The 24,222-nt window shown below is 42.4% G+C and overlaps 1 protein-coding gene across 4 annotated transcripts in view; it reads right to left on the bottom strand.

The window, feature by feature from the left end:
- The window catches only part of pcdh9 (protocadherin 9), a 210,764-nt gene extending 190,243 nt beyond the window's left edge, over positions 1-20,521 (bottom strand). For 3 of the 4 annotated variants that reach the window (XM_084362143.1, XM_084362145.1, XM_084362146.1), the window contains exons 1-2: positions 19,719-20,520; positions 16,057-19,206 (exon numbers count right to left, since the gene is read on the bottom strand). In XM_084362143.1, the coding sequence (XP_084218269.1) occupies positions 16,057-19,092 (3,036 nt within the window). In that variant the 5' untranslated portion in view covers positions 19,093-19,206; positions 19,719-20,520. Of the gene's footprint in view, positions 1-16,056; positions 19,207-19,718 lie in introns of all 4 variants that reach the window. The other variant, XM_084362144.1, reaches the window with a different exon arrangement.
- Between the last annotated feature and the right edge of the window lie 3,701 nt (positions 20,522-24,222).

Below are 24,222 nucleotides of genomic sequence, written 5' to 3'. Positions count from 1 at the left end.
CAGTTTCCCATAAAATAAAGTCACATGTGCTTTGTTGAAAATGCTGGTCTATGGGGACAGTCCTATGCTAAATGTCATCATACAATGAAGTGATCAGAATGTGTCAGTATGAGGTCATACTGAGGTTTAGACACAATAGTATGAATGGTAGCTGATAGATAATCGCTGTCTGGGTTAGTGTCAACTTTACAACTGTTCTTAACATAAACCGGGTCAGTTTAGGGTCACATGGGCTTTGGAAATACAGCTAATAGGCATCTGACACATATAGGAAAGGTTAACCAGAGTACAAGAGCCTGACCATGTTAGGACTGCAGAAAAGATACATTAATAATGGAGCGTGTGTGTGTGCTCATGCAAAAAACGACAAGTGACAATCTGACCCTGGACTGCATTGTGTTTGGCCTCACGCAGACCCGCCAACACTCTATATGTCTTCGTGACATTTCATAAAACAAGAAAACAGTTTTGCCAATATGCTGAGTTAATTTCCGGTTCAGGTCCCTTTCTTTTCTTGAAGGATAGATCTTTGTGTCACCATCCTGGAGCAAGACACAGAGTGGCAGCAGTGCAATGCTAGAGAATACATCTTGCTTCCAGATAAGGGAGGTTTTTTTATATGTAAAATCTGAAACTTTTCACTTTTGACTTTCAGAAAGTCAAAAATTAGGGCTCAGTTATAATCATTATGATTGGATGAATGTGTTTATTTAATCTCAACAAAATCTAGCTAGCTTCATGGCAGAATAATAGATGCTTTACAAACCACATGACCATTACTCATCAATAATGTCCTTCCTTGTCCACAGGACGGACGTGGCTCCAAACTGTGTGTTCCTAATCACAAAGTAAATACAAGATCAAAGAACATGCTCCTCTAAGATATTAATCAGTCCGATCTGCCCAGTGTGTTGCTTTAAATCCCCTCTGTCCTGCTCTGGTTATGAATATTATCCCACAGGCTGGGCTATTAATAAGTGGACACACACACACACACACACACTCACACACTTCCCACTGTGAAGATGTGGACCAGAACAAGGCAGCTACTGATCTCTATGGGTGAACAGCTTAGAGCAGTGTTGAATAAGTGTTGAGGGAATCAAGACCCATCATCGCCACACCGACACACACACACACACAGACTCAGGCGCACATGCACAGCATTCATGGGGGATTCCATGTCATGTATGTCCTGGGGCGACCACAGTCCAGAGTCTGTGGCGATGAAGGAACCTCATTGTTCAGGGCTGATTTCTGGGACACTAAAACACCCTACAGAGCGTATAGCTGGGGTCACATGTCACATGACAGACGGAGCCGCAGCTTTTTAAAGATTACAGTTGAAGGGCGAAATAGGGGCGAACAAGGGGCTGTTGTGTTACAGTCACGTCTATGTCTGACTCATTTTAATGTCTCATATGCTTAAGCAAACTTGAACTTGAATTTCAAGCTCTGATGTGTAAACGAATGACTAATGTCTTCCAAAAATGAAAATTCTGTCATTATCTGGAAAAGACAGGTAACATGTCTTCTTCAGAAAACACTGCTGGGGCTTCAAGGCAACAAAGAGTTGCAGCACTCCTCTAAACGACCAAAGTAGATGGGGACTCCATTCAGCTCCTCTGGTGTAAACCCAAGTCTCCAAAAGCCCCAAGATCCCAAATTGATTTGAAAAGACATTATTTACACCCTCGTCAAGCATGTGCTACCACTTCAGACGGAGTGTGCGCCAACGCTTTTAGCTTAGCAGCTAAAGTGAAGATTTCAGCTTTTAAAAGGGTGTAAACAACGTCTCAAATCAAATCAATTTGGGATCTTGGGGCTTTCAGAGATGTGGACTAGGCCAGATGAGCTGTATGGAGCCATTTTATGTCTGTCATCAGCTGTTTTGTTGTGTTTTCCAACAGGTCCCCATCTTCTTCAGTTGTTTAGGAGAATGCTGCAAAGCTTTTTTGCTGTGAAGCTCCAGAAATGTTTTGTGGACTACGAAACTGCAACCGACTTTCCATCGGCATGTAGTAGGTGGATAATGACTAACTTCTGAAATCCATTAATCAATCTTATGACAGTCCACTCAACAACAGACTCAGAAACTCCAGTAATGAATTGGCATTTTATATTTGTTTCCTGTAATGGTGCTAAAGTGGGATCAAAATTCTGTGGGCAGACAACCAAGGCAGACAAATCAACAGAGTGGATAAAGTTTCCCTCCCTTCATATCTCAGCTTGCATTAGAGCCTTCTCGTACGCGCTACAGGAAAAGTTGCAGTCCTTAAAAGAACATCCTCCTCTATTTTCTGCATGGCAAATGTTCCCCTCCTCGCTCTGGTACTGGAGCTCTGCCTTCTGAATGTCGCGACTGAAAGCAGCCATAAAGCTCATACATTTAAAAAAAAGAAGTTTCCTGGAAAAGCAGTTGTGGCAGGAAATAGAAAATAAATCTGGGTGCATATATCCATTATCAGGGCACGTTATCGTCAGAGGGAAGACTGTGGAGAGAGAGGAAACCGGGCTCGGTCTCTATGTGCGAGAAAGATAGGGGAAACCAATTTTCACCTTCTTCCTCCTCATCCCCAACACACTACTTGATTCTGCCCTCGCTAACTCTGCACTACCAGGACTAAATCATTTCATCTAAATAAGCTGGCCAAATGTTTTACACCTCTGCATATTACTGAGTGGCGATAAGGTGCTGGTTCACCATTCCGTGCAAAACATCCCTTCTTTCCTTTTTTGTCCACTCCGCGGTCCTGACAAAGACGAGCAGGACTGCAAGCTTCTGTGCAGGCGAGGGCTGCAGAGATAGAAAAGTGCAAAAATAAGGGCCGAGAGTATTTTAAAACCCTGCCATTTCTTATACCCTCGACGATAAAACAACAGACAAGCCATATTTTATGTTTGCGTTAAATATTCCCATGTGCGGCACCTCTATGACAGCTTATTCTCGGGCAGATTTATCACAACCCTTATCTGCTCAACTCACCAGACAAAGGCGAGGCGCACGGCTCACACTGTAGTGTGCTGACGCCTGAGGCACAAGACAAAGCATACAATCAATACAAATCTGCAGTCTATACATTGAACAGGACTGCGTTGACACACATCCTTCCAGCAGCCATACATCACAACTTCTTATCTAATTAGCTCCCTGAAGAGCATTATAAGTCCACTAATTCAAACATATCGCTCATTGTACTCCACCAGAGGAAATCATAGGCGGTCCACACAAGCGTTGTTGCTCTTTGTTGTCATGATGAAGGGAAGCCATTGATGATGTAGATTTAAGGAAATATATAATTAGTCTTAACACCAATTAATCAATGATCTTCATCCGGTTCAACATGGGAAATAATTTATACTTAATTCTATCATCTGCCATAGTTGAAACGGAAGGATCAAACCTCTCCCGATGTAAAGACCAAAGCTCTAATCTGGAACAAGAGATACCCGCTGGAGTTACTTTGTTAACATTTAATGTTTGACCAACAGTTTCTCTGCAGAGTTTGAAGTTAAAGGGCACGCAGTCGGTCTCCAATTTATTGCCAATGGAGCAAATCTGGAATGAGTCGCAAAGCGAGAGTTCCATGCTCACAAAGACAATGATAATGTTGTATATGCCTTTTATTTCCATTTTGTTCATTACCATGTGCTTAAATGTAAATCCTTCAAAATCCCCATAAAATCATGTTCATGCTTTTGCTCTTAGTCTAATGTGCTTCCTGTGAGAATTCCACGTGAAACCAACGACCGTGTCTACCAAGAGCTGAATCTAAATATCATATTTATGATGCTCAGAAGTAGCGGTTAAATTTCAATTCTCTGTCAAAGTAACATACAGGAGAGGAGCAAGAAGATCAAATCATGTGTCTTTTAAAAATCATCCAGGGTAGATGAATGCGAATGCCGGTTTCCAGGAATAACCTGCTCCACACTACCCCTGGATGCTGCCCCAGTACAACAACATGCAGGTGATCCCACAGGAGCAAGTGGGGGGGGGTGGGTTAAGTGCCTTGCTGAAGGGCACCTCAGTGGTGGTTTCTCCTCCCCAGTCTAATTTTTCCTGCCTGTCCAAGGATTGACCCGACAACCGTCCGGTTAAAAGTTCACTTCTGTAACCTTTAGGTCACTTCCTCTTTTTCTTTGTATGTACGCTTGTTAGCATATGTCAGTCTGTCTTTGGAAACAAGAGGGAAGGAGAAAAATAACATTTGCCTCAGGCTCCCAGCGGTGTGACTGCCGCAGCTTCTTTCAATAAGGATCTTATACATACATTACATTGTACGTTGGGTGGGCTGCAACATGTCTGCATCCCTCACTTCTGTCCTGGGGGATTCGGGCTGTTACGGGTGAAAATGAAAATGGTTTCCCCCTTTGTCTAGAGTCAAATACATTCGGGGATTCAATCTGAGAAATGCACTCACCTTTATTCATTTTTTTCCCCCAAAAGGGAAAATATGAGTGACTAGATAATGGTTAAAGAAAAATTACACAAGAGGAAAATGTCAGTGGAGACTAGACCGAGCTGTCACAAGAGGGAATGTGACAGCGTGTGCATAAGGAGCAGAAATAAAAAAATTAAAAAATAAATAAATGCAAGGCTCAAACTCCTCGGCCCTCTTCATGTGTCTGACTGATCCTGATTTTAATTCAGTGCAATGGCGTCAGGCGGATGACTAATTTAGTGAGGCTCCCAGCCAACGCTCCATGTTCAAAAAGCATCTGTCAATTCATGAAGAGATATGAGAATGTAGCATATGTAATCACATTCAGTGAAGTCAATATGTTTGCTCAGAAACCAATGTCAGCTTTTCAGCCTACTTTTACAGATATATCACAGAAGAGACTGCTACAAATCTGTGCTCTAGTTATTCCTGCATTTATCTCGCCTGACCTCAGAGTCACTAACCATTGCTCGGTTTTTCATATACTTGAATAAAAGGCTTAATGTGAGCTTTGACATGGTTTTTAATTAAAACTTTAATGTATATTCTTTTTGTGTGACTTATAGCATTAATCTGACCCTCTTATATCTATTTTACAATCCACATTTATTGTTGACATTATCATTTTAATATCAATGTCTTGAATTCATAAAGGATCATGATGATGCTGCCAATCTTTAACCTCTTGACTTCAGTCCTTAGTTGCTAACATCACTCCACAAACACAAATTCACAGCTATAAAAATGCTGCCTCTGCTGCATATACACAGACTCTTACGACCGCAAACGGTAAGAAGCTACAATGTGGCAAAGAGAAGGCGAACCTCTCAGAGGGACTTTTTATTTGGAGCCTTAATCTTTTCAGCACATTAGAGGTCTCTACGGTGTCTCAGCAGAGTGCAATATAATATTTATAAATGCAGACACTGATTTTTTTCCTTTTCTAGATAAATAGCAGTGGTGTACACATTGTCCCTACAATTGTACAGTAAACTACATAGAAGTGAATAGATGTGGAATGTAACCATGAACTCGACTCCTTTTATTCTTCACTACATTTCAGAGGCAAAATATTTTACTTTCTCTATTTATTTCACACCTACTTTCTTCTACAAATTAAGATGTTACAAACAAAACATGTCATTGAGTGATACAAAATTGCCTCTTGAAGATTAAACTACTAAGCATCTATAATTGTGGTAAAATAATATACTATGTAACCCTACAAGAATCTCACCGGTCTCCTTGTGCAGAATGATAATCACTACTTTTGATACTTTAAGTGGCAACAGACAACTTTTCCAACATGTTCCAAAAGGTTTTATTGTTGAAAAGACAACTGGATCATTTCCTCCACGACAGCGTGAGTTTGTTTAGTCATTAAGTCTATAATAGAAATGGATTGCCAGTTAACCTTCCTTTCCCCGGGTGACCACATGCCCGGTGGCAGACAAAACTGTGAGGTGATAGCGAGGTTTACAGGGAGCTAATGTAAATGCTGATTTTTCATTAATCATTATTATCCATCACATTTTGCAATCAACATGTACTTCATAATGATACGCTGAACCAGAAAACTTCTGATAATATCTTGCTGATATTAATGTGTATTTATACAATGAACATTTTGTTTATGTAATGAACATTTTGAATACTTGACGTTTTCTTCAAATGGAGAACTTTCAGCGTCTTGTGGAAACAAGGGACGCTATCAATGTAATCACGTAACATTTTTGCAAACCACTGATAAGCTCACATTTGTAGGTGTCATAGGTCTAACTAGCATATTACCATTTCTAAAACACGTGTAATTTCCCGTTTACATTACATGTCTATGACCCAGCTTTCATGTCAGGAGATGAAGGGAGGATGGTGCAGTTAAAGCTGACCGCAGCTCAAGCTTGTTTTTCATCATTTATAAGGGTGACACCACTGGGTGTCTTTAAGCAGACCTCTGGACCTCCAGCTGTGGTTGTGGTGACCAAAACACGTATGTTAAGCCGAGACATGATGTGTTTGTGCCTTAACCAAACCAGACCATGAGCACAGTGTTGCCACAAGATAGAATTGAAAATTGAACCGTAAGGTTTCAACAAAAAGAAACGTAAATATCGGTGGTTTGCAGAAACTATACTATTACTATACTAGACTAGACTTTATTGATTTTACTGTTGGTTTTATCTTCCCTTTGTCCTTGTACAGTGCTTTGTTACTTGTTTGTGAAAGGTGCTCCACAAAGAAATGTATTATTAATAATATTATTACAAAGCTTGTTGTCCTTCTACTTCTACTCTACTCAAGTTAAGGATCTGAATACTTCCTCAGCCACTGTAAGTGGATCATGTGTTTGACCACCTATGGGTCATCAATCAATCAGCTTTATTGGCTTACTATACATTCCAGCGCTTAATGGCTGTGCATAATGAAACAAGGGCTGCTTTGAGGACGTTGCTGGTGGAAGATGAAGGACAGGATCAGTCTGGTTTCTGTCCAAACAAGGTTAAAAAGTCATGTGACATCATCCCTGTGTGGATAATTGTCAGAGTGGATGTTATGCTCTGTCATGTGAACTCAATTTCATGATGACAGAGTTGTATAACAGAACAATGCGAACACAGGGGTTTATAAATCTGCTGAAAAGCCTGTGTATACATGCACTGCTGTGCATACACAGGCTTTCTGTGTAACATTTACTCAGAATTTAATGCATCTGGTCGCTGGAGGGGTTCAGTTCAAATCTCCTGTGTTTGTCTGATGTGCTATCTTCTAATTGCTCTATCATTGGGACAACGCGTATATGTTGCATTTTAACTCTGGCATGTTAATTGAATAAATATGACGTGCAGAAAAAATGACTGACTGCTCATCGTCTTTCACTAACCAGACTCCACGTCTGAGGTCATCTCTTACATCGTCTGCCTGCAAATATAGTCTGAGCGAATGCGGGGAAAAGTAAACCCGCTTCAGCAAATTCACCAGATTCAAAGCTAGCAATGTTATCTACTGTCTTCCCCGTCCCACATGGATTCCACACAGTTTGGAAAATATGGCCACATGAGATTGGGGGACAACATGTTCTGATAAAATGTTCAGAGACGCAATACCAGCATTGACTTCTTTCTGCATTTATTTTGGAAGGGACTGGCAATACGATTATACTTCAGGTCAGAAGTCAGGTTTCAAATTCTAGTCAGTAAGTGCACACAGCTTTTTTAAAGTGACCGTATAGATGAGGTCAAACTTTAAAGCCGATATTTATTTATTTATCCTTTTTTTTTTTTTCTTTTTCACCCCACTCGTCCTCACTCAAATGAAGCCTAAGCTCTGCTTCTGGCTGTAAAACGGAGTGGACAGATTAAGCTGAGTTAGGCCTACTTTCCATAGATGTGTTGGCGTGGCACTTTGAAATCCACACTCCCCGCCACCCTGCCACCTCTCTCTCTCTCTCTGTCGCTCTCTCAAAGACCAGTTAAGAGGTGTCACATCTATACCTCTCAAACTGTAAGGTAGCTGGAGATTAGGGGGTGAAAATGTCCCGAAAAAAAAAAAAAAATCAGCTCTTGCAACAAAAAAAAAAAAAAAAAAAAAGACAACAGTGTTTCTTTTCCTTAATTTTTCATAAACATCCTCAATATACAACACATTTGGAGTGTATTACTGTTTGTTATGACGGTGCTGGTGGCGATGATGATGAGGATGATGGTAGCGTGGGTTAGGAAAAGTCTTATATCACTGTAGACACACGATTGACATTTAAATGTTGGGTCCAGGCTGTTGCTGTTAATTTGCTGTTTGAGCTCCACGTGTGTTCAAACCTGATGTAATTAAGTGCTGCTCAGTTACACCTGCTTCTTAATTGGATTAAGTGTGTAAGAGTCAAGACGCAGCACAAATGTTCAGGAAAGGACTCCAGATAGCACCGTAAAGAGAATTTGGGGCTAGTTTTTTCTGTTTATCCCTCTTACTCAGAGCCAGACTCATAAAAGACTTTTTTATGTTGTTTGAAGCACAGTTAGACAATTATCCGCTTTTAGCTCACAGCCACGTCTGATGAGTAAAATCATATTAGCGCTGTTTATTTTAAGAGTTCGCTCCAAACTAATGTAGGACTCATTGAGCAATTGTGAAAACACTTGTCAAGTTAACGAAACTGTTAAAAGATTTTTTTTTTTTTTTAAAACTCGCTTCAAATGATCACATCCTGGTTAAAATGCAGTAATATCAGTTTGTATAGAATGTGTTTTTGTATTTTTAGATGACAAATTACTTTCTGATGTGTTTGTGCCCATCGGTAAGTTTCTCAATTAATCATTAATCATTAATATCCCCCGATCACATGCCCATGCGAAAGAGTTTTGGGTTGTTGTCATGATTCCTCCTGTCACATTCTGTCTGTGTCCGTGATTTCGTGTGCCACATTTAAAATTTCAGATTGTCAAACCAGAAAATCTGTCTGCTTCTTAAAATACACAAGTTGGCATTACAATCAGCTGGAGCACTTGTTTACAGGCAAATGCTGATTAGAACTGGTTCACACATAGCAGCTTGACTGAAACACATCCCAGTTTATACACAACGTCTTATCACAACATCACAAAAAGGGAGACCAAGCGGACGAATTAAAAACGAGAAAGAAATGTGATCTCTTTGAAACATTTATTATGAAAATTATAAAGGTAGAATAGCACTGTTCAAATAAAGCTTTTAAAAACAGAATAGGAGTTGCAAGTGTGCTGAATAACTGGCAGAGTTTATTTCAGAATGTGATTAACGTATACCCAGCAATGAAAAGAAAAGAAAAGGAGGAAGCAGGGCAAATAAATAAAAGAAAAGAAAAAAATAAATAAAACAAGTCCATTATTGTTTACCACAGCACATTAGGCAAGATTACCAGGAGTTCAATTTACATGAAACATCTCATATATACAAGAAGATTTACATTGATGAGGGTTACAGAGTCTCTGTGAGCTATTGGGCCCAGTGGCGAAGCAGTCAATGGCAGTCACATTTCAAGTCAAGTGCGGCTCTTTTCTTGAGGAGGTGGGGGGTGTTTGGCTGGCGATGCCATTATCACAACTATTAGTCTAGACACTGGCACAGGCTAGTGACAGAGCAGCGGCCTGTGTGTCACTTGACACAACAAGCCAGTGACAAGGACTCGTCTCCCTCTGGGTTTGTCATGTCAGGACATACAGCACCACTTCGCCCATCTTTTACACACATCCACCCCCCCATCTCTCTCTCTCTCTCTGATGATAAAGGGAGAGAGGACGGTAACAGGAAGTAAGTGGGGCTATGTGCCGAACACAAAGCACCCTCATCTGTCACAAATGATCAGAACACAAAGGTGAACAGACCCTTGGTGATTTAACATTGCATGTAACGGCATTGACCCCGGTAAAACATGGGTGAAAGGTGTGGGCTGGAAACAGGGAAGATAAGGAGTGGGTGGAGGGGCCAAGTGAGGAGTGGAGAGGAGAGATGGGTTGTTGGGCTTGGGGCTGGGGGTGGGGACGGGAGGGGGGCATTCAAACAATGAAGTAGCATCATAACTTCATCTTTTAATATCATTTTCTTTTTTTTGCAGACAAGCAAGTAGTCAAGAAACATTTTCTTCCACCCTCTACTCTTATATTTAAGGTAAATTTGAGAGAATTCAGTCGAGGTGTCGATACCGTTTCAGTGTTTTCAAGCTGCAGTTTGTCTTCTTCTCATCATGCAGTGTTAGAAAAAATATGAAGCTAGTATGTCAACTTGATTGATTGCCTGAGAAAAATAGGAAATGTGTTTTGTGGATTAGTGAAAACATGGAGATGAATTAAGTAATGACAGTCCCACAAAAGCCACAATGACTTTGGGTTTTGTGCATGCAAAACATTCAACTTCACAAAGCAAACCCCCTGAAGATTGATCATCAATCAATTTGCTTTGAGAAATTGCAGAAATGGATGATGGATTCGAGATGGATGGGCTGCCAGCCAAAAGTGATGAACGAAACAAAAAAAAAGTCACATACACGCACACATACGTTAGACCTTTTGATATATGACAACGTTTGTCATTATCAAAATTGTATTGTAAATTTTTTAAAAGGATAAAACAGCTCAATGATGAGGAAAGGTAATCTCAACATACGTATGAAAATGGTTTAAACAGAAATGAAAATTAACAAAATGTTCACAAAAAATCAAATGTAATTCCTGGTAATTTGCCATCATCTGTGTTTTGGGCAGTTCTGTCCCTGGCAGTTATAGACAACAAAGCAAAAAAACAAAAAAACAAAATAAAAAGGCTCATAAATAAATAAATATATAAATATATTAAAAATCAGTTGCACTTCATTTTTCTCAACAGCGGAAAATAAAAACATATAAATGAACTGCACAGTTCAGCCAGTGTACCAACAGGGAGCTTTGATTTATTTGTTGTTTTGTGCAGACAAAACTGGATCCCCCTTGGGGCAATAATCTACTCTGGTAGTACTCACACCCACTACCTTAGTATAGCCCGCAATCCATTTCATTTCCTTTTTCCACCTAGACATAGACATCGAGGACATGACAAGTTTTTTAAAGGAATACAAAGTTGTCTGCCTAAAGAGCCCTGCAAATCCTCCACTGATGATTTAAAGCTTTGATAGGAACTTCACTCACAGACTTATTGGCTTACGATCTCCTGATAGCTACATTTGTTTTGAGGATCTGCTACATTTGACTCAATAAGAGAATGCAGTGCATGTTATTCTTCTTCATCTACCGGTAGTGTGCTTCATTATTAAACTGATGTTGGCAACAGACCCAATTTTAGAAGACAGAGAATCTGCTCAAAGATTTGGGTAATTAATTATCCGGATCAAGCATTTATTCATATGCACAGAAACGGTAGGATTTCAGAAAGACGGTGTCCTTATTTTCAGGAAAATGCTAAATCCACTGGAACATCTTCAGTCAAAAGCGCCATGGACATGAACAGTACAAGAGATCACAAACACAGTCTCCCGGAGAAGTGACAGGGCAGCTGAGGAGAAGGATGTATGATCACAGTCGGCAACAATCACTGGCCTCTCTCCATCTTCCTCTTTCATACCGCCAAACTCTGTGTCAGCACAACCCAGAAGATATTGCAACAGACTTTGCCCCTCAGGTGCAACATTGTCATAGTTCATTAATCTTCTCAAACTTCTCCTGCTGCCATCAGCCCCTGTACGTACTACTAATCCCCTTATTAATGTGGCAAATGAACCTGCACAAGAAGGACGACTCCCCCAAGGCTCCATAATTACAATGGTCTGTACAAACTCCTGTTTGCATAGAATGTCCATTCATTAAATGTACTGACAACACCAGGAATACTGCGAAAGATTCCCCGTTCTTCTTCAGAGCCCTCTCTCTCTTCCTGCACTTTAAACTGAATACTACTGCAATATTTAATGGACTGCTCGTTTCTCGTGACCGATACCGTAATACAAGTGTGTTGTTACTGTTGTGGTCAAAACAAGAAGGGAAATGATATGTGAGTCCGATGCAGACAAAAAAAAACAGGAAAAATCTCCAGAATTATTTTGATTAAGTCAACCTGATATGCATATGTTGTCAGTTGTTCTATATGCGCTGTAGCTAAACTGAGGCTGCATAAAAGGGAGCTGTTAGACTGTTTCCCCAGAGCTAAGGCAGGATTTTTGCTGCAGAAAAACACATCAGAGCAGTGTTGGATAACTGAGCTGTAGGTACACACTTCCTTTCAGTGCTTGCATCTTTTCTGCCAAGCAAAGAAAAACACTAATAACCCACAGCAATTAAGCCTTTTTGCACATGAGGTGTTCAGGCCACATGGCTGCACAACTGAAAGCCCTATTTAAGGCGCATAATTGTGCATCTCAACATTTAATGTATACGTACCACAACAAAGCAAAGGGAAAAGAGGACGCGCCTCGTGTATCTGCAAGAACTGACACATGAATCTACAGAAGCAGCCTTATCTTCACATTAACCACGGGATTTATCGGGTTAACGGTGAAGTGTGGAAACCTTGTGACTGATTAAGCCTGATGTTTCGTACACCGTCGTGGTGACTACTTCCAAACCCTGCACCCTCAGTGAAACCATGTTAATATATCCATAACATGAGCCGTGGGATCTGATGTGCAGTACATGGTTAACGCGTTGCCGCTGGGCTCATGTTCTGTTCGTGAACCAAATCTACGTCTCCCCATAAGGAAGAGAGTAAGACTGATGGTGCAGCGGCGATGATTATACTTGGTTTCTTAGATGCTTGTGTTGCCTTGTGAAAGTAGGACAGTGTTTTCATGCTTTTTTCCTCAGTGTTGTTTACACTAATGTAGGTCCCTGGAGGGTAAATAATAAGTGGGGGGAAAAAAATAAAGGATAGGAAAGGATTGCTTCTATTGCTATCAGCAAAGTTTGGGGTCTCTATAAAGCTGATTCCACTAGGCATTTGTCTGTGATGACATTGTTGTAGATGTCTGCTATTTCCATTCCCTATGCTCGAAATTCTCTGACAGAAAGACGCCGCCGAACACCCTCATGCCTTGCTCTCTTTCTCTGCCTACTTGTTTATCAATTTCCTTTCAGATTCAGTATTTATTGATCGGTGCTGATGTTGCATAGAAGTGACTCTTGAGAACTGGAACAAAATGGCTTTTCAATTCTTTGAGCGAGGGGTCGATTTTAAAAGCTACTCCCCTCAGCTTTAAACCTTTCTTTCTCTTGAACGTCCTCTTTCCCCTAATTGCTTATTTCATGTCAACTGCAGGCAACAGTAGCTGATTGATGACGGTTTGTCACGCACAAGGCGGTAAATGCTGAACTTCATCATTCTATTGTATACCAATGTGTAAGATTTCAGCACCTCATTGAACTTATTTTCAAGGGAGTGCATCAAACCACATTTTAAAACTGCCACAGTAACTAGTAATAACTTTAAATGATATTTACGTTTTCTATCTGTGTATGCGTGAGAAATCTTTTAATAATATAGTTATCTTTTTTCCAAAGCGGTCCTACTCCGCAGGAAATATGATATGATAATCCGTTGATATTACCTTTTGGATATACTGTCTGTTTAAAGATTTGGCTTTTATTTATCTATTATTATTTTATTTTTTTTAAATTACAGCTAATCTCCTCTCTGTTTTTAGAATTCAAAAAGGACTGGGACATATGAATCTGGTGGTCAATGCTCATGCAATGGAGATGACATTTACATGTCAATACAAATGGCCGCACCGTGCAGAAAAACAGTCAAAATATGGATGTAATTGATAAAGTACCCTGCTTTATCCAGTGAGACAGTCAGTGCCGTCTAATCATTTAACCACAATCAATAACTGCCATTTAACCTCAAATCTGAAGTGGGATCCTTATCAAAGAGATGCTTTGGAAAAAATACGACTGAGAACCAAACAGATAAGAGTCTTCATTGCAAATCTCCAAAGATAGATATTAGCTAATAGCGGAAAGGTAGAAAATTGCTTTTTCTTCTAATAACAAGGACATTGTGATAAGAAAGCATACCCTTGTGTGCAGTCAAATATAAGAGTGCATATTTATTTGAATTTCATAGAAATTGCTAATAGAAAGGATATTGCAGTCTTCCAGGACTATTTATGGCAGTCAATCAATGAATAAACACCAATTTGACGATGAATTTGTGAATTTTATGTCATGATCATAAGATGTGATGTTCTAAAAGCAGGCGACTGTGTCGGATGAAGACGGTTAGATTGGCGAGACTTGAGTGAAAAAACTGAGGCAAAACTCGAGGTCAGTTTCAACACTCAGCTTCCATCAGGATTACATTTACGCTACACACAAGCGCGCAGAAAAATATCGATCAGATTGTACAGAACATTTCAGAGGAACATGTGCGAGCAGAAGTATGTGCAACAGTACATTATTTATATCATCGATGGCACTGCATAGAACACGCCGGCTCTGTTTGTGTGCGTCTTTGACTCATTTGTCAGAACTATTGATTCCAATAAATCTTGTATGGAACTGTGGGATGACTGAGCGAATCAATGAAGTTGTGCTTACAGTATAGTGTCATATCTCATGTGTCCATGTCTCGGGTTGAGTCCCCCTTCCAACCCCCACCCCTGCCGCCACCATCACCCATTTCATCGCCTTGAATTGTCTCTCTCTCTCTCTCACACATCACCGACCAAACACACACACGCACGCACACACACACACCCACACACACCACCGGGCGCCTGGCAAATGACGCCAAACTGAATGCCTCTTTTGACTGCTGCCTCTCACACAGAAACACATTAAATGCAACCCCAGATGCAGTGACCCGGAGGTATGCATCGATAGGAGTCGCACAGTGTCACCCCTGTAATTCCACTCTCTCTTCCGGAAAGATCTTATCACTCACGTCTCTAACTGCCATTATCAATCTTCCCTGTGCAGCCTCTACATCATTAGGCGAGAGTATTTCACTAAGAACACCAACACAGGTTTCACTCCTTTCTTCTCCTCCCTTGCATTTATAAGTCCACTGCAGGTTGGCGTAGTGCCAGGCTGTGCCATACAGCGCAACACTGCCACCCAAAGGTTCAGTACCACCGCCCGTCAAGCCTGACCCACTGACAACACTCTCGCTTTGCCTCCCTTTTTTTCCCCTCTGCACTCTCTCCCTGCCTCTCTTCCCTCTTCTCTGCTGCTCCCTGTATTTGTCCACGTGTGTTCCATTAGATTAGAACTATGTGTTGTGTAGTGCTGCTTTATTAGCAGAAAAATTAATAAGGCTTTGATAAAAACGCAGCATGGATTACGTTGAAATTTGAGGCTCATTATTGGCTAATCCTTTTTGAATTGGATGTGTATCAAGTTCCAGACAAGCTTCACTCAGTTCGCTAGTGTGCTTTGAGAGGAGGCATTTAATTCAAGCTTAGATGATGTGGCAAAGCCTACAGTGACATTCACAATACCACCGCAGCAAACTAATTATTGACTGTTGTTATTGCTGCAGGTGTTGAAAAGGTCTTTTGTGATATTACAATACACACCAAAAACAAAGAAACAAACAAAAAAACATGAATACACTCAGTTTTATGAGGAGAGAGGTGAAAAGTCGGCTAAGTTGTTTTTTTGGGGGGCGAATGTGTGCAGCATTTATCTCGGATGAAAACAGTAATCTGAGTAGATAGGCAAGAAAAAAATGTTTCTTTCACAAAGAACATTGAGTCACAATTAATGTTATGTCGGTACATTTTACCAGTGATCTACCCTGGGTGCTGAATAGACAAAATAAGGCAAGGCAATCACTCACCCACTTGCATTTTGTTAAATATGACTTAAATAGATATTAATGACAAAACATCAGTCTATAATTATTCCCCCAAAATATGCACGTGATTGTTGAGTCCATGTTCAACTCCATTACTTAACAGTTGTTCAAGTTACTTTTTTTCTTTTTTAAGTTTGTGAAACAGTGGAGCTTGCTGAAGCAGTATGTCTCCTGTACTCTTTTCTGTTGCTTCACAGTAACTTAGAGTGAGTCTCTAATCTAGACTGGCACTTTAGCACTGTGGAACAGGGCAGTTATAGGCAGTACTTATAGACCAGTAAAAGTGCTCTTTTACCTGCTGTCTGGTGTGCATGGGCCCCTTCGTCTTGAACCCTCCTTGGGAACTGCACTCTGAGGCACTGAAGTGGTCGGAGCTCGTGGAGGACCTCTTGGAAAGCGTGTCACAGCCCCCGACAAATGTGTTATCCAATGGGAGCTCCTGAATCACGTGATGCTTCTTCACCGAGACCGGCGTGTCGGCCTTGAGGTGGAAGGCCGACTGCGGCGAGGCGGACTTGTAGTGCCGGGCCAGGTCTGGGCTGCTGGGTTTGAATGTTGTGGTAGGTGTGGCATTCCAATCAAAGCGTCCAATCCCTTGCTCCTCCAGCTCGGTGGGCAGGCTGATGGTTCCGTTGATTGGCTCGTGGGCAGGATCGTCAGGTTTGTTCCCCTCGATGGTGACAAAGTTGAGCAAGGAGCTTTTGGGGGATTTCCTTTTCTTGCGCTTTTTCTTCTTGTTCTGCTTGTTCTCTGTGTTAGGGGACATCCACTCAGCCCCCTGTTTTTTCCTCTGTGCAGCTTTGAACCTGGAAGCGTGGCGGCAGCGTAGCAGCACAGTGACAAAGATGACAATAATCACCACTAAGGCGCCGGTGACAAAAGCTATCATTATGGTTAAATAATCACCACTTTGATACGTTTCACTGCTTTCACCAATGTTTCGGTCAATTGGGGTCTCCATGGTGCGTCGGATGAGATCATAGATGAGCGTTGAGTTGCCCACAGTGTCATTGACGTACAGAAATACCAGCACCAGAGTGTGGAGGGATTTGGGATAACCCAGGTCACTGATATTGACCACTAATCTGTGTAAGCCTATGTCAGTCACTGCTGGTTTTTCCTCCAGAGTAATATTCCCTGTGACAGGGTCAATCCTGAACAGACCTTTGTTGTTTCCACTCACGATGGTGTATTTCAGTTCTGCATTCATCCCTGTATCACCATCTACAGCAAACACTTCTGCTACCACAGATCCCGGGATAGACGAGAGCGGGACGAGTTTGAAAGACGTGTTAGAGGGGGGGTAGATGACGATGGGGGTGTTGTCGTTCACGTCGATGACATTGATGGTCACCTTGGCGGCTGAGGAGCAAGGAGGCCTGCCACTGTCCACAGCCCTGACGTCGAAAGTGTAGGAGCTCTGCTGCTCCCGGTCAAATGACACGTTAGATTTTATCACCCCAGAGTAAGGATCCAGTATGAAGTTCTCGTTGTCATTCAGTATGGAAAGAGAAACAGCAGCATTTTCTCCAGCATCTGAATCTGTCACAGTTATCACCCCCACCGTGCTGTATTTAGGAAGATTCTCAGACACAAAGAACTGAAAGTGGTTATGTGTGAACTTGGGGTTGTTATCATTTTCATCCAGCACAGTTACAATAACAGCTGCCTGCGTTTGCAGAGGGGGTGTCCCATTATCTCTTGCCGTCACGGTGAAGAGAAACCTATCCTGATCCTCCCGGTCAAAAACCCTCGATGCCGTCAGGACCCCCGTTTTGCGATCGAGATCAAAGAATGATGCATTTGGTCCCAGCTGATAAACTATCTCTGCATTTTTCCCGCTGTCCTCATCAGTGGCGCTAAGAGTGGTGAGGAACAGGTCGCGTTTGTTGTTCTCCATGACAGCCAGCTCAATAACCGGCTGAGTGAAAATAGGGGGGTTGTCATTCTCATCCTCCAGCCTCACTCGCACCAAAGCAGTCTGATTCAAGCTCGGTTTCCCAGAGTCAGAGGCTACAATTTTAAAGTTGTATTCCTTGGTCCCTTCGTAGTCGAGAAGCGCAGATGTCTCTAACAGATACTGGTTGTCGTACACAGCCTTTAGGTGGAAGGGCACATCCTTCTCTATGAAACAAATGACCTTGCCGTTGATGTCAGTGTCTTTGTCTGACACTGTGATGAGCGCTATCTTGGTATTGATGGGATCCTTCTCTGAGAGGAAAACAGTGCCATTAATGGGGCTGATTATGTATCTCAGGTCTATATTAGGTGGATTGTCATTAACATCAGTCACATTTATGGTAACAGTAGCTCTGGCAGGACTGGAGCTGCCATCACTGGCTAGAACAGAGAGCTTGTGAATAGCAGTCTCCTCTCTGTCCAGGGGCCTCTGCACAGTAATTAGGCCAGATGTTGTATTTAATGCAAAGAGTCTCTTTGTAGCAGGTGACACCTGAGTCCCAAATACATAACGTATCTCTGCATTTGCCCCTATGTCTGCATCTGTGGCCTGAAGCTGCACGACAGATGTGCCGATAGCGGAGTTCTCTGGGATATGCACTTCTATCTGCCCCTCTTTAAACACCGGCCTGTTGTCATTGACATCTGTTACAGTAACTTGGAGGATGGCAGTACTGGATTTCTGCGGACTGCCCCCATCCTCCACTTTGATCTTCATCACGTATGTATCCTTCTGCTCTCTGTCCAGATTCTGCTGCACAATGAGCTGAGGCCACTTCTCCCCCTCAGGCGTTTCCACTATGTCTAAGCCGAAGGCACTTTGCCCGTTGATAAGCTCGTATTTGTGCACACTGTTGGGGCCGGTGTCTGGGTCAGTGGCAGAAGGAATGGCGAAGCGGCTGTTAATGAGCGTGTTCTCGGGGATGGAGATGTTGATCACAGGGGACGGGAACATGGGGGCATTATCGTTTGTGTCTTTGACAATTATTTTGATCTTAATCAGCCTGAAATAATCATTAGGCAGGATGACCACTTCAATTTCAAAGGAGCACTCGCTGTCCTCAAACGACGGACCGGGGCACAACTTCTCCCTGTCGATTCGGTTTGATGTTGTGAATATCTCGCCAGTGCTGCTCAGCACACGCACCAGTGGGTTATCTCCCGCTTTGGAGACGAGCCGGTACACCAGATTAGCACTTGCTCCAGTGGCAGCATTTGTATGGGAAATGTTTAGGTCCTTTGGTATGTTTCCAATGAGGACATTTTCTTGCAACTCCTCTCTGATGGGGTAGATTAGCTCTTGGGCTATTGAAGGATCTAGCCATATGCAGGCGAGCAGGGCACCCAACAGGTAATAGTCTTTTAGATCCATGATGGTATGAATGTATTTCCAGCCTTCACAACTCAAAGGTTTCTTTCTTTGCAACGCTGTCACATGCAGCGACTCCCTGGCATGTGGTGGTAGGAATCTTCCCCCGGACAAAACCTACGAATACATGACAGAGTTTCTCTTCAGTGGGATAACTTTGCTATGCACAGGAATTAAATGCATTCAACAAAACATTCATGTCTTTTGTCCGCTATTGTTTATTTTCTTAAATAATTCACTATTAAATCTCCCTAAAGGCCTTAATCAACAATTCACAGAAGAAGAAGAAGAGAAAAGAGCAACAAAAACACTGCAGCAACCATTTAGGCAGCCATTCATGTCTGTTGCTCCCTTTTAAGATTTTTTTTTTTTTTTTTTTTTAATTCCTCCACATTTTCTGGTCACTATGAATTTTCAGCAGCTCAAACCCCCCTGGCCACAAAACTTCACAACACATTACACAGCCTTATTAATTTTACACTTAAATTGCCAAAATTAAGCAGCTCTGTGTGGGCTCCTAAACCAATGAATACGCATGAATGAAGCCTACAAAATAAGCTCAGTCAGATTTTTTTTTTTTTTTTTTGAATTCTTAGTGTGCAACTGAGAGCCAGTCTTATCGTACATACCCAAATCCGTTTCAGCGCAGGAGAAGAAGAAAAAAAAGCTGGAGTGTGTCAGCTCATAGTCTTCTCATCCACTGTGCCTGCGAGCTTATTCGGGTAAAGATATCCTTCTCAGTCAGATCAAGCTGCGGGTCCAGGGAAAAGAGAGAGACAGTGGGAAATAATAAGCGTCCCCGCAGGAGTGATCGGACTCTAGAGCAGGTTTTGGGTAAAAGCAGCTGGTCGCACAAACTGGGGTAAATTAAGAGGCTGCATATGTCGCAGTTCCGTTTCCCCCATTTAACTTCAGGAGCGGACGGGATCTAATAGTGCGACCTGCGGTGATTGCGGCGATCAGCGGCGCTCTCCAGCAGACACAGCCAGGTGGTCGGTCAGCGGTCTGTGGTGTCTTCCATTAGTCCCCGAAATCAGATCTCATCTCCCATGCACGTCCCGACACAACCCGGCGTTTTTTTTTTTGGTTTTTTTTTCCTCCCTCCCGGCTACCTGTTAAGGTGAAGTCGCCGACGAGGTGAAGGCAGGAGGAGACACTCGTGTCCCGTCATGATTCAAGTTCACCAAGAGCACCGTCAATGATCAGCCGGCGTAGAGACAAGGTTAAAAAAAAACCCAAAAGATCATGAAGAAGAAGGAAAAAGCTGAGGGGAAATCTCAGAGTCGATCCCACTTGGAAACCTCCATATAGAGGCAGTTCAGTGTGAGACCGATGCGCAGCGTGTATGTGCCGTTTATCCTTGCACTCTCACTCCCAGAGCAGAATATCTTGCACTAACTCTGTGTAAACCCATAGGAGGGGTGGTGAAGTACACCAACACCGACGCCACCCCCCACCCCCCGTCCTCCCTCGCACCCCCCACCCCGCCGACCCTCGTCATTGGACGCCGCCCCTCTCCTTCAGTGGCGTCGACAGCCCGAGCCGCAACGCGATTGGCCCGGAGTCGCGTCACTTAACGCGGGACCGGAGGGTTGTCCGCGGCGAGATGCTCCGTGAAGATGCTGCAGGCTGCAGAGAGACGCTTACCCCAAAAAAAAAAAATCAGAAAAAAAAAAAAAAACCCGAGGCTGGAGGGGGGATGATGATGACGACGGTGATGATGATGACGATGATGAAGCTCCTAGTGCTGTTGATGATCATTTAAAAGAAGAAGAAGAAGAAAAAAAAAGAGTGTCTGTCCTCTAAGCTTTTATACTGTGTGTGATTATATAAATTCAGATAGCCGTCATTGGCTCTGAAGGGACGCATCAAAACGCAAAAGCCAACCTGTTAGGCTGTTGTCAGGTAGGCTGCACTAATTGGGCTGGACATAGAAAATAAAATAATAATTAAAAAAAAAAGCCAAAGGACGGAAGAAGCACGTTAGGAAAAGATGCGGTGCAATGGTTTCTGGATGGATAGGTGACTTGAGAATAAACACAGCCATATACAATACACGCCTTGTGTGTGAGAGTCCCTAATAATTGCACTCCGGACAGAGAAGCCGTTGTCTAAGCATGTTTGCACGGGCTGCACATCCACGCTCTGCCCGCCGCTCCTGGCACCCTGCAGCCAGTCATCAGCACTTGTCCGTGAGAAATAACCTTGACAGTTATCCCTGTCATCAAAGCTGTACAGCAGCATGCGGTGCGAGCGCTCTGTCTAATGGGTGGATTGCATTTTATTTTCTTCTCTCTCTCTCTCTCTCTTTTGTCTAAAGTTTGCTGCCTGATGATCTGAAGAGGCTGTGATGTGACTTTGGAATTGCCCATAACCGCAGATGATCTTACTTGACAAGTTTCAAAGCAACGAGAGGAGGCTGAGCTGTTTAACTGAACTTGAGTGAGCCCTAAATGACACCTCAGAAGTGGCAGAAGGTAACTAGAAAACAGCACATTTAATCAATTGGAAATCAGTCTCAGCCGCACAGATCCAGCTATCGTTTAATACCAACTGCCATCCAATCATTACTTAATTTCAATGCAGTAGATAACCCTCAATTTCATCCACGGCTCTGTGCCTGAGCTGCTGCTGCTGCAGCTGAGAGAAGCAAGCTGTTGAGCTCAAAGGCTGAGCAGCCCTGCCACGGTGAACAGTGCCATCTTGAGGTGCTCTCACACAAATGCCTGAGCTGTGCTGTGAGCTTCAAGGCTTCAGAAAGGAAAAAAGAATAAACACATTTCTGAAGATTTGGGTTCACGCTCTCCGACGAGTGACCGCAGAATAAATGACACAATGAGTGACTCATTAAGAAGCCAAGTGTGAATGAGAGAGAAGTGAGAAGATGCCCCAGTGTTGATAACTGGTGATGGGAGTGATGCAAAGCACATGGGACCCAGCTCTTGTTGAGGTGAGAACTAGGCTGCAAATGTTTCCTGAGAGGCTGGCTTATTGCCTGGTCAGCAGTCCATTAGCGCAACCAACCTGGTGGCCTGACCTTTTCCGCCTCTGGATCCAGCCATCAATGTCCTTTGCTGGGAGAGAGCAGCCAAAGGAGCGATCTGTCACTTTGGTTTAAAGTCTGACACCCTGACGTGGAGGAAAAAGTGACAACATAACTGTCTACAGTGGTGAAACGCTTTCTTGCTCTGCTGGCCAGCTGGAGTCATTAGGAACTCATTGCTTGCTTTTACTTGCTCGCTGGGAGTGTGTGTGTGTGTGTGTGTGTGTGCGTGCGTGCGCGTCTTGGGTTTTTCTGCAAGAATTATGTTTGAATTTAATAGAATTTCCCAACATTGCCAGGTCGCAGGGGAACGATTTCACAGTGATTGGGAGCACTGGACAGAAAGTGCACTTTGAAAGCCAGAAATCCTCACATCTTGTGAAGTAGTTGTATTGATTACCAACTCCATCAAACCTCCACTGATGCATTATGGTCAAGGGTCAGTCAAATCTTTTTTATGTCACCTTAAAGATAAGTTCACAAACTATCAGATAAGAGTCTTTGTTGTTATTAGTGGATTCTTCTGTGATTATGTGTCACGTGACCTTGACTCAGACAGCAAAAGGGACTAAATTCAGAAAACGCTGCAGCTGCAGAGCTCCTAATTCCAAATTTACCCCGTCTCTTGGTTTGTTATCTCCTTATTTAGCCTGTTTTGAACTGACTGCAGCTAATGTTTCTGCCAGTCAAGTTACTGACAAGTGATGAATAATGTAGCATGCTAATATATGCTCTAGGTCTTGTGGTATACCTGCTACAATCTCACATCGAAGAGAGAGAGCCTAAGGGAAGGGCCCAAACCTAAGGCCTTATGATTCCCCATATGCCCGGCGCAGTCAATCACACTGTTCACCTTGGTTTGATTCTCACACTGACTTATTGACTTGTTCATGCTGTTGAATTGGCTTCATGAATAATACAAGCAACAAATAAGTTTATCTTTCGTGTCCATTAAAGTACAAGGTCAAACAGGTAATTTATGTATTTTCTAACTTAAACAAGGTCTGAGGAGCTGCGGCGCTGGAAAATTTAAATAGTCGGTGTCGCAACTTTAGTGTTGATGCAGCAAACATGGCTGAAAGCTGGAGCCAGTGCGGAGGAGGTGCAGTTCGTCTATCATTATTCCCTTTTTAAAACAGTTATCATCACCCAATGTTTTTATTTGAAAGCTTTGACTTTCTTATAAAGGAATATTATGATCTTGTGTAAGATTATGTAAAAAGGACACCACAGGAACATGATGTTCCAGTGACATTACCGGTGAGTTTAAATTATGGAGGATATTCTCAGTGAGGTTGTCATTACAGCTGTAATGAAATGACAAATTTCAGTCCAGTCATCAGTATATAATGTTAGCAGTTAATGTTTCTGCAAGACACAGATATCTCTAAGTTGGACATGGCATAGGCTGTGGACAATAACATGTTGGTAGCATCAAAACTGGATATTTTTGATGGGAAGTCAGGCCATTTCCAGCCATGTTTGTGCAGAGAGAAGCAGGTGTTTTTGAAGGAGACCTTGGGACATTTACAGCTGCGTTTGTAGCCACCAAAAGAGGTATTTTAAGCCAAACCATGATGTCCATGACCGTGTTTTTTTAACCATAACCAAGTGGTTTTGTGCCTAAACCTAACCAGAGCACAAGCACAGCGTTGTGACAAGAGAGAAGCAGAAAACTGAAACTGAACAGACATAAAAGTGCAACATAAACAAGTGTACAGCTTGTGCTTATCTGTGGTTTTGCAGAAACCTGCTTAGCTAACACTTATTCTGGCGACTGGGTTGCAAATTTTGGTCAGGAATAGAAAAACTTCCTGAAATTCAATTTTAAAAAGTTTGTCTCACAATGCACTGTGTTATCATTTAACACAACTGTGATTATTCTGTGTCGTGACCTTCACTAGTACAAGTGGGAAAAACTGTTCTGCGTGAGAAACAATTATTTAAGAGCGCGAGAGCTGTTTGAATTTCAGTGCTCTCTCTCTTTCCACGGTGCATGCACGTTCCATAAAATCCAAAGTAATTTAGCCTGAAGAACTGTAATTATCCGAATCCCTTGAAATATCTAAAAAAAAAAAAAATGATGATGA

The sequence above is a fragment of the Pagrus pagrus genome, assembly GCF_965226575.1.
Source record: "Pagrus pagrus genome assembly, chromosome: 1".
Taxonomy (NCBI): Eukaryota; Metazoa; Chordata; class Actinopteri; order Spariformes; family Sparidae; genus Pagrus; species Pagrus pagrus.
Note: the sequence above shows the minus strand (reverse complement) of the source record. Positions and strands in the feature narration are given on the sequence as shown.